Source organism: Scyliorhinus torazame, chromosome 10 (genome assembly GCF_047496885.1).
Source record: "Scyliorhinus torazame isolate Kashiwa2021f chromosome 10, sScyTor2.1, whole genome shotgun sequence".
In the NCBI taxonomy this organism is placed as follows: Eukaryota; Metazoa; Chordata; class Chondrichthyes; order Carcharhiniformes; family Scyliorhinidae; genus Scyliorhinus; species Scyliorhinus torazame.
This window is the reverse complement of record NC_092716.1, coordinates 99944018-99958142: the sequence shown is the minus strand read 5'-3', so window position 1 is coordinate 99958142 and position 14125 is coordinate 99944018. Positions and strand designations below refer to the sequence as shown.

Below are 14125 nucleotides of genomic sequence, written 5' to 3'. Positions count from 1 at the left end.
GGAGGGGGCCTCGCACAGTGGGGGCCGAGGGCAAGGGGGGAAGCCGAGGTCAGCCAGAGTTCGCTGACTTCGGGGAGCAACATGGGTGTGCAACTACGCTAGAGGGGGATCTAGCGGAGGGGGGGGGGTTAACTGGGTTGCTGCTGCTAAGGAGAAGGGGGCGCTGTTATGGGATGGGGTGGTCGAGGCGGGAGGACACCGTCGGGGGGATATACGGGTACGTGGGAACCGGGTGAGGAGCTGGGTTAAAAAAGGGGATGGCTAGTCGACAAGTGGGGGGGGGGTAAAGAGCCCCCCAACCCGGCTGATCACGTGGAACGTGAGAGGGCTGAGCGGGCCAATTAAAAGGGCACAGGTACTCGCACACCTAAAGAAATTAAAGGCAGATGTGGTTATGTTGCAGGAGACGCATCTGAAACTGATAGACCAGGTCAGACGACGTAAAGGATGGGTGGGGCAGGTGTTTCATTCGGGTTTAGATGCGAAGAATAGGGGGGTGGCTATCTTAGTGGGGAAACGGGTACTGTTTGAGGCAAAGACCATAGTGGCGGATAGTGGGGGTAGATATGCGATGGTGAGTGGCAGATTGCAAGGGGAGGCGGTGGTTCTGGTGAACGTATACGCCCCGAACTGGGATGATGCAAATTTTATGAGGCGTATGTTGGGACGTATCCCGGACCTGGAGGCGGGAAAGTTGGTAATGGGGGGGGAAGACTTCAATACGGTGCTTGATCCAGGGCTGGACCGGTCGAGGTCCAGGACCGGGAGGAGGCCGGCAGCGGCCAGGGTGCTCAAGGACTTCATGGAGCAGATGGGAGGGGTAGACCCCTGGAGATTTAGTAGGCCTAGGAGTAAGGAGTTCTCATTTTTCTCCCATGTTCACAAAGTATACTCACGGATAGACTTCTTTGTCTTGGGAAGGGCACTGATTCCGAAGGTGACAGGGACGGAGTATACGGCCATAGCCATTTCGGACCACGCTCCACATTGGGTAGACCTGGAGGTAGGAGAGGAAAAGGAACAGCACCCACTCTGGAGAATGGATATGGGCTTATTGGCGGATGAGGGGGTATGTTTAAGGGTGAGGGCGTGTATTGAAAGGTACTTGGAGCTTAATGACAATGGAGAGGTTCAGGTGGGAGTGGTCTGGGAGGAGTTGAAGGTAGTGGTCAGAGGGGAACTGATATCCATAAGGGCACATAAAGGGAAGCAAGAGGGTAAAGAAAGGGAGCGATTGTTGAAAGAACTGTTGAGGGTGGACAGGCAATATGCAGAGGCACCGAGAGGGACTGTACAGGGAAAGACAAAGGTTACATGTGGAATTTGACCTGCTGACCACGGGTAAGGCAGAGGCACAGTGGAGGAGGGCACAGGGGGTACAGTATGAGTATGGAGAGAAGGTGAGTCGGCTATTGGCCCACCAATTGAGGAAGAGGGGAGCAGCGAGGGAGATAGGTGGGGTGAGAGATGAGGAGGGAGAGATGGAACGGGGAGCGGAGAGAGTGAACGGGGTGTTCAAGGCATTCTATGAGAGGTTATATAAGGCTCAGTCCCCGGAAGGGAAGGAGGGAATGATGTGTTTCCTGGATCAGCTGGAATTCCCGAAGGTGGAGGAGCAGGAGAGGGCGGGACTGGGAGCACAGATTGAGATGGAGGAGGTGGTAAAAGGGATTGGGAGCATGCAGGCGGGGAAGGCCCCGGGACCGGACGGATTCCCGGTGGAATTTTAATCGGAAATATATGGACCTACTGGCCCCGCTTTTGACGAGAACCTTTAATGAGGCCAGGGAAAGGGGGCAGTTGCCCCCGACTATGTCGGAGGCGACGACATCGCTCCTTTTGAAGAAGGAAAAAGACCCGCTGCAGTGTGGGTCCTACAGGCCCATTTCCCTTTTAAATGTAGATGCTAAGCTCCTGGCCAAGGTGATGGCGACGAGGATAGAGGACTGTATCCCAGGGGTGGTCCACGAGGATCAAACTGGGTTTGTTAAGGGGAGACAGCTGAACACGAACATATGGAGGTTGCTAGGGATAATGATGATGCCCCCACCAGAGGGGGAAGCGGAGATAGTGGTGGCGATGGACGCCAAGAAAGCATTCGACAGAGTGGAGTGGGATTATCTGTGGGGGGTGCTGAGGAGATTTGGCTTTGGAGAAGGGTTTATTGGATGGGTACAGCTGCTGTTTAGGGCCCCGGTGGCGAGTGTGGTCACGAACAGGCAGAGGTCTGACTACTTCCGTCTTCATAGAGGGACGAGGCAGGGGTGTCCCCTGTCTCCGTTACTGTTTGCATTGGCGATTGAGCCCCTGGCCACAGCACTGAGGGGCTCCAGGAAGTGGAGGGGAGTACTCAGGGGAGGAGAAGAACACCGGGTATCTTTGTATGCAGATGATTTATTGCTGTATGTTGCGGACCCAGTAGAGGGGATGCCTGAGATAATGCAGACACTCAGGGAGTTTGTGGATTTTTTGGGGTACAAATTGAATATGGGGAAGAGTGAGTTGTTTGTGGTGCATCCGGGGGAGCAGAGTAGGGGAATAGATTATTTACCGCTGAGGAAGGTAACAAGAGATTTCCGGTACTTAGGGATTCAGATAGCCAGGAGTTGGGGAACCTTACATAGGCTTAATTTAACACGATTGGTGGAACAGATGGAGGAGGATTTTAAGAGATGGGACATGGTGCCCCTGTCACTGGTGGGTAGGGTGCAGGCGGTCAAAATGGTAGTCCTCCCGAGATTCCTTTTTGTGTTTCAGTGCCTTCCGGTGATGGTCACGAAGGCTTTTTTCAAGAAAATTGAGAAAAGTGTCATGAGTTGTGTGTGGGCCGGGAAGACCCCGAGAGTGAGGAGGGGGTTCTTGCTGCGTAGCAGGGATAGGGGGGGGGGCTGGCACTACCGAGCCTAAGTGAATACTACTGGGCCACCAATATCTCAATGGTGTGTAAGTGGATGGGAGAAGGGGAGGGAGCGGCATGGAAGAGATTGGAGATGGCGTCCTGCAAAGGAACCAGCCTACAAGCACTGGTGACGGCGCCGTTGCCGTTTTCCCCGAAGAAATACACAAGTCCAGTGGTGGTGGCAACGCTAAAAATTTTGGGGCAGTGGAGACGACTTAGGGGAAGGACGAGAGCCTCGGTGCGGTCCCCGATAAGAAATCATAGGTTTGTCCCGGGGGATGTGGGATTTGGAGCACGGCAGAGAGCTGGGGTTGTGCAATTGAGAGATCTGTTCGTAGACGGGATGTTTGCGAGTCTGGGAGCGCTGACGGAAAAATATGGGTTGCCCCAAGGGAATGCATTTCGGTACATGTAACTGAGGGCTTTTGCGAGGCAACAGGTGAGGGAATTCCCGCAGCTCCCGACGCAGGAGATTCAAGATAGAGTGATCTCAGGGACATGGGTGGGGGATGGTAGGGTGTCGGATATATACAGGGAAATGAGGGACGAGGGGGAGATCATAGTGGATGAGCTGAAGGGGAAATGGGAAGAAGAGCTGGGGGAAGAGATTGAGGAGGGGCTGTGGGCTGATGCCCTACGTAGGGTAAACTCGTCGTCCTCATGTGCCAGGCTAAGCCTGATACAATTCAAGGTTTTGCACAGGGCGCAAATGACCGGAGCAAGGCTCAGTAAATTTTTCGGGGTAGAGGATAGGTGTGGGAGATGCTCAAGAAGCCCAGCAAACCACACCCACATGTTTTGGTCATGCCCGGCATTGCAGGGGTTCTGGGTGGGGGTGGCAAAGGTGCTTTCGAAGGTGGTGGGGGTCCGGGTCGAGCCGGGCTGGGGGGTGGCTATATTCGGGGTTGCAGAAGAACCGGGAGTGCAGGAGGCAAAAGAGGCTGATGTTTTGGCCTTTGCGTCCCTAGTAGCCCGGCGAAGGATATTGCTTATGTGGAAGGAAGCCAAACCCCCGGGCGTGGAGACCTGGATAAATGACATGGCAGGGTTTATAAAACTAGAACGGATAAAGTTTGCACTAAGGGGTTCGGCTCAAGGATTCACCAGGCGGTGGCAACCGTTCATTGACTACCTCGCAGAACGATAAAGGAAATGGGAAGGTAAAGGAAATGGGGGGGGGGGGGGGGCTCGGGTGGGTCCTCAGGGGTGTTTTTGTATAGATATTTGTACTTGGTTATGTATATTGGATTGTTTGATTTTATTTCTGGAGAGTTATTATTTTTGTTATGGCAGTTGCCATTTAGTTTATATATTAATTATTTATTTGTTAAAACGGTCACTGTTATTTGTATTGTTTTATTGTTGTTAAAAGGAAAACCTTTGTATTGTTTTGTTTGGCCGAAAAATTTGAATAAAATATATATATTTTTTAAAATCTACACCATTCCCCATCTCCATACAGATTAAGAATGCAAAGTAACTTGCCTCACACAATGCAATGAGACTGCTTATGGGTACATCAAGCGGCACTTCCATAATAATTTTTTTAAGTAAGCTGGATACCATGCTAGAGGGAATCAAGCTGGGAAACTACTTCTCCAAGGTCATCTCTATCTGGCAATTTTCATGCATAAAATGAAACAGCTCTGCAAAACACTAGTGATGGTCCTGATTTTCTCCTGAAAGGAGACACCAAGTTATTAATATCTTTTCTCGCAGCACTGATTTGCTGTTCAATGGTAAGCAATCCCTCAGTAGGAAATAGCTTTGTAGTTTCATGAAGTTACTTAATCATATAGAGTACATTACTTGAAGCAACAGGCAGAAAGTGCATTAAACTTGCACTTTGTTTGAGTTCATAGGGTAGGTACAGCCTAAATAAAGCCTCCCTCCCCATTTTCTAATTTATCTAAGACTGAAGGTGTGGATTAATTATGACTATTAATTATAACAGGAACAATAGCAAGCCTCAAAGTTACAAATGGTGATGCAGGGTCTTGGGCTTCTGTACATTCCCGCATCACGGAAAATAGGTTGGTAGGCAACAAAACTGAAGATATATTAATGGGTGAAAACTAACACCATGATTTGATTTATTGTCACATGTATTAGTTTACAGTGAAAAGTATTGTTTCTTGCATGCTATACAACCGTACACAGGCAAGGAAGGAGAGACTGCAGATTTATACCTAATATACATTCAGTTACTATCCATCCCTAAACAGCTGCTTACCCAGAGAGAACTGCAAGCTGGCCATGGCAGTTCACAGACATCGCAGTTGCCTAGTATTAAAAAGAAATCACAAATCAAACACTTAAAACAAAAGTGCATTGAAAAACTTCACTGAACAACATAAATATGGAAGTAATTGATCGATTTTAATGTTAAAACTGTTTCATCTTGCAGATTGTCACTTTGCATAGACCCAATACGACCTCAACAACTGGGCAGCACGGTAGCACAGTTGCTTCACAGCTCCAGGGTCCCAGGTTCGATTCCCGGCTTGATTTACTGTCTGTGCAGAGTTTGCACGTTCTCTGTGTCTACGAGGGTTTCCTCCGGGTGCTCTGGTTTCTTCCCACAAGTCCAGAAAGATATGCTGTTAGGTAATTTGGACATTCTGCATTTTCCCTCGGTGTACCTGAACAGGCGCCGGAATGTGGGGAAAAGGGGCTTTTCACAGTAACTTCATTGCAGTGTTAATGTAAGCCTACTTGTGACAATAAAGATTATTACTACAAGCTGGTCAAGCAAAATGCAACTTGGATAACCAACCGCAAGTGAGCACAAAGCGTAACACAACATACAATAGTTTTAAAACCATCTATGTGGTTCTGTACTAAGTCTGCAGCTATCATCCTGGTTATAAGGGCTTGTGCAATGGTTACAATTAATGGTGTATTAGAACTGAGGATGGGATTGAAGGAGATGGTTCCCTGTTAACGCTTTTGTCCAGGCCATACCCAAAAATTGTTCTCGTGCTCCAACTTTTTAAACATGGTAAAGACTCTAATTTGCAATATCCTGAAGGATATATCTGCTAGACATGTAACCTTGCCCCTCGCCGGAGGGGTGGTGACTCTCAGGTTAAATCACCACCAGTCAGCTCTTTCTCTCAAAAGAGAGCAGCCAATAGTCCTCAGGGACTATGATGGCTTTTATTTCCATAGAGACATTGTAGCGCAAAGTGACAAGTCACTGAAGGGCTGGAAATGTATAGCTTTTTTTTTAAATGATCTGTTCTGTAATGAAATGCAAATACAAGTGGATAGAAAACATTAGTTTTCCCTTTGTTTAGCTTCTATTAACATCAAGTCTGTGGACCAATGCATTTGTAGAAATTCAAGATGATCTCAGCATTTCATGCAGTTAGCACATGAAATACAGTAGAAGTCCATAGTAACAACAGAAATGACCTGGTTGGATGATGTATATCATTGGAAGGGAAGCTTTGGTAAGGAGGAAAAGGTGTCACCACCCATGAGCTATGGCTGCTATCTGAAATGTCACTATTCATCAATTATGGAGACAAGGTGATTCAGTCCCAGTCATTCAAATTGAGAATATGAGGCGTTCAGGCTATAATTTTTCTTAGTTCCTTGTCATTTTCTCTCATATTTGGATTCTAAATAAAATTCCAAGTCTATAAACACAAAAGAAAGATCAGATTCATCTCAAATTCCAACTATTTGATACAATGAAACAGAAATCAGACAAGCCAAAGCCGTTTATATAAAGGTTGAATGAACAAGGTACAATGAAAAGTATTGTTCTGTGTACAGTTCAGACAGATCATTCCGTACATGAAAAGAAAATACATAATAGGGTAAACATAAAATGCACAATGTAAATACATAGACACAGGCATCGGGTGAAGCATACAGGAGTGTAGTACTACTCAGTAGAGAAGATGTGTGAAGAGATCAGATCAGTCCAGTCCACAAATCCATCAGTCCATAACAGGGTTGTTTAGGAGTCTGGTAACAGTGGGGAAGCTGCTTTTGAACCTTTTAGTGCGTGTTCTCAGACTTTTGTATCTCCTACCCAGTGGAAGCAGTTGGAAGAGTGAATAAGCTGGGTGGGAGGGGTCTTTGATTATGCTGCCCACTTTCCCAAGGCAGCGGGAGGTGTAGACAGAGTCACTGGATGGGAGGGGGGTTCGCGTGATGGACTAGGCTGTGTTCACAACTCTGTAGTTTCTTCCGGTCTTGGGCCGAGCAGTTGCCATACCAGGCTGTGATGCAGTCAGATAGGATGTTTTCTATGGTGCATCTGTAAAAGTTGATAAAATGTCAATGTGGACATGCCGAATTTCCTTAGTTTCCTGAGAAAGTATAGGCGCTGTTGTGCTTTCTTGGTCATAGCGTCGACGTGGGTGGACCAGGACAGATTGTTGATGTGCACACCTAGGATTTCGAAGCTGTCAACCATCTCCACCTCGGCACCATTGATCCAGACAGGTGTGTGTACGATACTCTGCTTCCTGAATTCAATGACCAGCTCTTTAGTTTTGTTGGCATTGAGGGAGAGATTGTTGTTGTTACACCACTCCAGTAGGTTCTCTACCTCCCTCCCTCTTGTATTCTGATTCATCGTTGTTCAAGATCAGACACACTACACGGTTGTGTCGTCAGCAAACTTGTAGATGGAGTTGGAGCCGGATTTTGCCACACAGTTGTGTGTGCATAGGGAGTATAATAGGGGGCTAAGTATGCAGCCTTTAGGCCCCCGGTATTGAGGACTATCGCGGAGGGGGTGTTGTTGTTTATTCTTACTGATTGTGGTATATGGGGCAGAAAGTCAAGGATCCAGTTGCAGAGTGAGGAGCCAAGTCCGGGATTTTGGAACTTTGATATGAGCTTGGCTGGGGTTATGGAGTTGAAGGCGGAGCTGTGGTCAATGAATAGGAGTCTGATGTAGGAATCCTTGTTGTCAAGTTATTCCAGGGATGAATGTTGGGCCAAGGAGATGGCATGTGCTGTGGACCGGTTGTGGCGGTATGCGAATTGCAGTGGACTTTGGCATTCTGGGAGTATGAAGTTGATTTGCCTCATGACCAACCCAAACGTTGGTCATTTCTCTTCTCATTTGTCATTGCCTCCCCACAACCACCACAGCTTTATTCACTTAAGGGTCAAGAGCAGTCAAGAGCCTAAAGGTCTAGCAACCTATCCATTCATCTCACAACTCAGCGAGTTCCCTACTTCAATTGCTTATCTCTGCTGAACTGACAGATCTTGATATATTCAGTGCTGCCAAGAATCAACATTCTGTTTGATGGAACACCAATGAGAGCAGACACATTCCTCAACAGTATATCATCTCTCACTTAAAATTTCAAATACCAGTAGGCCGATCGTAGTCCCATTCTCAAAAGATAGTGCCTGGGAACCACTTGACCAAAGGAAGAGTCGCCCTGGTGTTGCAATGATAATCACAGCCAGGTTCCCACTCTCAAATACAAAGCCTTGAACATCCAGAGCAACGGCTGGCCCGGAACAGACCCCAGATTACCACGGAATGCTGTATCTTACACACAATGTGTTGATGTTGATTCTTTTTCTGTAGAAACTAAACTGTGATCTACATTTGCACTCCTCTCTGATACGTTCAACTTCCAGAGTTGCCTTGGTTGTATCAGTCCCCCTGCCTTCCTGCTACGCTCCATAGCCTGGTGGTATGTTTTAACATGAACGTGGATTTTTATAAACCACTCCCCTGTCCAATACTGCAGAGCAGTACGTCAGGGGGGTGGAACTTCACTCTTGCTCTGTTGGCTGCTGCCCATGAAGATATTCTCGGTCCAGGCAGTTGGGCCTGTTCCCAGCCTCGTTACTGGCAGGGATTTTCTGGGCTCTCTCATACAATCTCTTCCTGGCTTTGGTCACATTGGAAGCTGAAGAGTTGCTGGAGGACCCACTCCCATTCCAGCTCCTCTATTACCACTTCTCTTCAGCCTCCCAGATAATGTGAAATGGTCTGACTTGACACCCAGCAGCTGGTTGAAGTGATTGGTGACGGTGCAGCTAGGGTTCGGCCAGAGTAACTGCTCCCCAACCTCCAATCACAGATTCTATCCCTGGAAGAGCAGCAAGAGCAGGAGAAAAGGACCGTGTGATTGGATAAGCTGGGGCAGTAAGATTGGAAGAGACAGAATCTGCGATTGGAGAAGCAGATTCTCGACTCTCCCATACTCGCTACGACTCCTCCAATCACAACTCCGTACTTTCAATATTTTCCCAGACTGGCGCTTGCACTTTCAATCATTCTGCCCCATGTTGATTACAGACGAGGTGATGGCCCGAGGCAAATTTAAAAGGATGGAATTCAAAAATGTCAAGAATTTTCCATCCCTGAGCAGAGCATTTTTTCCCCCAAACTTCTCCTCCTATCTGTTATAGAATTAGGAATATCCCCGAAGGAATTCTCATTCTGTACAACGTTTGATGGCTCTAACCAGTCCAGTGCGGTGCAAAGCTACAAGTGGCCTTGGAAATCACTTGGGCTAGGAAGGGAAAATGAGGAAAGGATTCTACTCAGGATCACTGCATGGAATATTGGTTAGTGACAGAATAATACTCAGCACTGTTGCCAATCCCTGCCTCTCAATCATTGAATAACCCACCAAGATTCACACAGGCCACCTGGGAAAGGCACCAATAAGAGATTATAATGTTTTCAAGAGGGAGCCAAAGAAATTGAGGTTTTTCTCCCCTAACAGAAAAGTGTCAGAAAACATGCCTTGATTCGAATACCCACTCCCATGCATTTATCACTATAAATATACATAAAACCCTTGTTAATGAGATATGTCATACAAATATGGCACATTTCATTACTAAAAATTCAAACAAAGAATGGTTACAGCACAGGGGGAGCCTTTCAGCTCATCCATGTCCATACCAGCTGTCTGCAAGAGAAACTCAGGTAGCCCTCCTTGCCACCCACTCCACAAAGCATTGCAAATTTGCTCTATCAAGGTGTTTAGTCAATTCTGTTTTGAAAGCTAAGGTTGAATCTGCCTCCATCACATTCTCAGGCAGTGCGTTCCAGATCCAAACCACATGTTGCTTGAAAAAGGTTTTTCTCATGTCGCCATTGGCATTTTTTCCATTCTCCTTAAAAAGTACATCATTGGCTCTGAAGTGCTTTAAGACATTGGGTGATCATTAAAAGTGCTACAGAAATGCAAATATTTATTTTAAATCAGTGTCCTCTGGTTCATGATAACAGTTAATCTGTCCACTTTGTCTGGACTCATCGTGATTTTGAGCGCATCTATCAAATCTCCTCTTAACCTGGTCTTCTCTTAAGAGAACAATCCCAGTTTCTCCAAGCTATCCACATAACTAAAGTCCCTCATTCCTGGAATCTCACTCCTATGTTTTTTCTGCACTCTCCTTGAAGTCTTCACAACCTTCCTAAAATATGATGCCCAGAAATGAAAGCAATATGCCAGATGAGGCTGAACCAATGGCTAGTACTGTGACACAACAGATACCATTTGTGCCTCACAGCACTAAAGACACAGATTCAATTCCAATGTTAGGAGGTTGCTGAATGTAATTCTGATGCCTCCAGAGGGGCACGAGGTTGAGGTGGTGGTGGCCATGGACGCAGAGAAGGCCTTTGATCGGGTGGATACTTATAGGAGGTCCTGGGCGGTTTGGGCAGGGATTCATGGTTTGGGTCTGGTTGCTATATCAGACTCAGGTGGCGAATGGGCAGACGAATCAGGTGAAATCGGACGACTTCAGGTTATAAAGGGGGACGAGGCAGCGATGTCCACTTTCCCCACTGTTGTTTGCCTTGTTTGTAGAGCTGTTGCATTGGCATTGAGAGCGGCGAGGGTCTGGCAGGGGCGCGTACGGGGTGGTGGGGTGTAACACAGCGTCTCGCTCTACACGGATGATCGTCTTCTGTATATATCGGACATGCTGGGGTGAATTGGAGGGATTATGGGATATTAAAGGAATTTGGCCAGTTTTTTGGATACAAATTAAATATGAGTAAGAGTGAGGTCTTTTCGATCCAGGCGAGGGGGCAGGAACAGAGACTGGATGACATTTTTATATACATACATTATGGGCTGGATTCTTCCGCCCTGCCCACCGCAACTACGCCATGGGCGAGATGTCGACAATGGAGAAATCAATTGACCTCAGGCCGGATTCTCCAGTCGCCAGGCGAACGTGGCTGAACAGACCTGCCCATTAAAACTACTTTAGATTTTATTGCATTTCCTCTTATTCTGAACCCTTACTTAAACAGCTTCTGGATTGCATGGCATTTTCCCAGAGAGCGCACATTAGGAAGCCACAAAAGTCAACTCTTCAATCAGTCCCAAAGAGTCATGTTGGACACGAAACGTTAACTTTATTTCTCTCTTGACAAGTGTGACCAGGTCTGCTGAATTTTTCATTCAGCATCCACAGTAGTGTATTTTTATTTTAATTCTTATTGATTACCAGGCACTGGATCAAAGTGGAAAACACGAGCACAAGTGGTTGCCCAATGCTATTGCTTGCGGGTTTTTTTTTTAAAGCAAAAAATAGCTCTAAATAATAATAATCTTTATAGTCACAAGTAGGCTTACATTAACACTGCAATGAAATTACTGTGAAAAGCCCCTAGTCGCCACACTCCAGCACCTGTTCGGGTACACAGATGGAGAATTCACCTGGAGGAAACCCACGCAAACACGGGGAGAACGTGCAGACTCCGCACAATCAGCGACCCAAGCCCGGAATCGAACCTGGGACCCTGAAGCTGTGAAACAATAGTGCTAACCACTGTGCTACAGTGCCGCCCGTCATCAGCACCTTTCCTCAGTATTATCATGAGACCGTGCACAAAAACAGCTTCAATAATTAGCCAAGTCTCAAATCTTGTGTTTGGTGAGTGGTTCGAAGCTAAATGACCCCCACAACCGGAGGGTTGCGTCTGTCAGGAAAGTGGGAGCAGGCGCCGGCCCCGCGCATGCGCGCCCTCAGTGTTTGGGCCCAGCCGGAGGGAAATGCTCGCGCTTCGGCAGCCCCTCAGCCCGCTCAACCAGCAGCGCCCGCTCTCCAGACGCGCGATCACGGAGCCCTGTGTAGCGCCAACGGATGCTGGGCGTGGAAGTTACCTGCGAGTCCCTGACCTCCACCACCACATTCTCGCTGCTCCACCGAGCCGCCATGTCACGGACGGACGGAGCCAGTGACCAACAACAACACCCTGCGTCATCGCGCTGTACGTGACGTCTGACGTCAGCCGTGACCCGCCCAGGTTGGGTCTATCGTGCGCGCGCAGAGCATTCCTCTCATTTTACTGGCATTGATTTATATAATTAATCAGTAATAGTATACAAACACGCTCTTCAGTTAAACTTACGTCTCAAGCCCAATTTGAATATTTTAACAAAAACAAGATTAATATTTTAGTTCACGTATTTCTGGTGATAATATAAACAGAATAATGTTGACCTATGCTTAGCTACTTACATCAACAGTCATATTCCAGTATGGGCGCCCCGGTTGTCCCTATTTTGCAGTGTTGTCTGATACCCCTGCCACTCGACGCATGTGGCAAATCAGACACAGACATGTGGCAAATTGATGCTCTTCATTTTTGAGACACCCAGTCAAAGTGTTCAGGTTGCCCCGGTGGTTATGAGTATGGGTGTCAAAAACAGTAACTACTGAACAATCTCAGCAGGCCTGACCATCATCAAAGAAAAGGGAGCTAACCTTTCGAGTCTGGATGACTCTTTACCAAAAGTGTGGCATTAAGTCATCCAGACTCGAAACGTTAGCTCCCTTTTCTCTCCACTGATGCTGTCAGACCTGCTGAGATTTGTGATGTTCTTTGCTTTCTAGATAAGGATGGCTGTGATGTGTAGTGTTCAACAAAGAACATCAAGCTATGTTGATTACCAGCTAATTTATTAACACTACTTTGCCATTGGCTGAGATCCTGTCTGAGCTGTGAATGTGCTTCACAAGCTGCAGTAGCTCACATGCCTGAACACCCAACAATGAAGATTACTTTGGTCCTACAATTTCAAATTTGATCAAAATCTCCTTGTCTTTGACCTGAACCGTTAAATAGCAGGTCCCCATTGTGGTAATAACATTGCCATTGTGGTCCCGCAACAGACAGTCATTTTCGTTAATTAGAGATTTTGTTTTTAGTTTGGCCATGTCTGATTAATGAGATGAGCTTGTGCACCAGTATCCAATTTCATTTCTCCATTGGTTCTGTTAATTTTTAATGGAGTCGTCCAATCATCATTATTGTGAACAATTGAGATCTGTTTTACAATGTCCGCATCGGAAATTGCCTGTGAACTTTATCTCCATTTTCAACTGTATCGACAAAGAAAGAATCTTCTAAATCAAATCCATCTTGCACAGTGTCAGGTCTACTCGCTTTATTGTCACGTTTTTTTTAAGCTTATTTCCTGTACAGCTCTTCCCTTGATAACTGTACCCTTCTTCTTAAATTGTTCCGATGTAGTTCCCATTCTACATTGAGAAGCAAAATGATTCAATCTGTGACACTTCGCACAGGTTTTACCGAATGCAGGGCATTTTTTTACTTGGTGGGCGTTGCCACAATGTTTGCAAGTCATGACGCTGGTGACATCATGCGCAAAATGGCTGTGATCTGGAGAACTTTATTTTCAAGTGTGCCACAGCATTAATGGCGCAGCCACGTTGTTCGGTTTCGTCCCATTTTCGTGGATCAACATTTCAGCATACTGATTGTTTTGCAAGTTAACTTGCTCTAAATGTACTGATGGTGTCTTCTTTTTTTATATAAATTTAGAGTGCCCAATTCATTCCTTCCAATTAAGGGGCAATTTAGTGTGGCCAATCCACCCACCCTGCACATCTCTGGGCCGTGGGGGCGAAACCTATGCAGACACGGGGAGAATGTGCAAACTCCACACGGACAGCGACCCAGAGCCGGGATCGAACCCGGGATCTCGGCGCCGCGAGGCAGCACTGCCAACCACAGCGCTATGTCCCTAATGGTGTCTTCTAACGTTAACTTCGATTGTCTCACTAATCTCTCACGCAGTTTTTCACTTTTAACTCCATAGACTATCTGATTGTGCAGAAGTGAGTCAAAGAGAATGGAAAAATTACAGGTCTGCACTTTAAGCCTGAGATCTGGAAAAAGTCATGTGTCACCTGTTTTTGGATTCTTTGCCTGAAAATGTATCTTTCAAAAGTTTC

General features: G+C 46.7%; 1 protein-coding gene across 5 annotated transcripts in view; it reads right to left on the bottom strand.

Moving 5' to 3' along the window:
• wdr59 (WD repeat domain 59) overlaps positions 1-12133 on the bottom strand; it is a 129951-nt gene extending 117818 nt beyond the window's left edge. For 2 of the 5 annotated variants that reach the window (XM_072518497.1, XM_072518499.1), the window contains exons 1-2: positions 12028-12128; positions 5133-5182 (exon numbers count right to left, since the gene is read on the bottom strand). In XM_072518497.1, the coding sequence (XP_072374598.1) occupies positions 5133-5182; positions 12028-12081 (104 nt within the window). In that variant the 5' untranslated portion in view covers positions 12082-12128. Of the gene's footprint in view, positions 1-896; positions 1155-5132; positions 5183-12027 lie in introns of those variants that run through there. The other 3 variants (XM_072518501.1, XM_072518498.1, XM_072518500.1) reach the window with 3 other exon arrangements.
• Positions 12134-14125: the final 1992 nt, after the last annotated feature.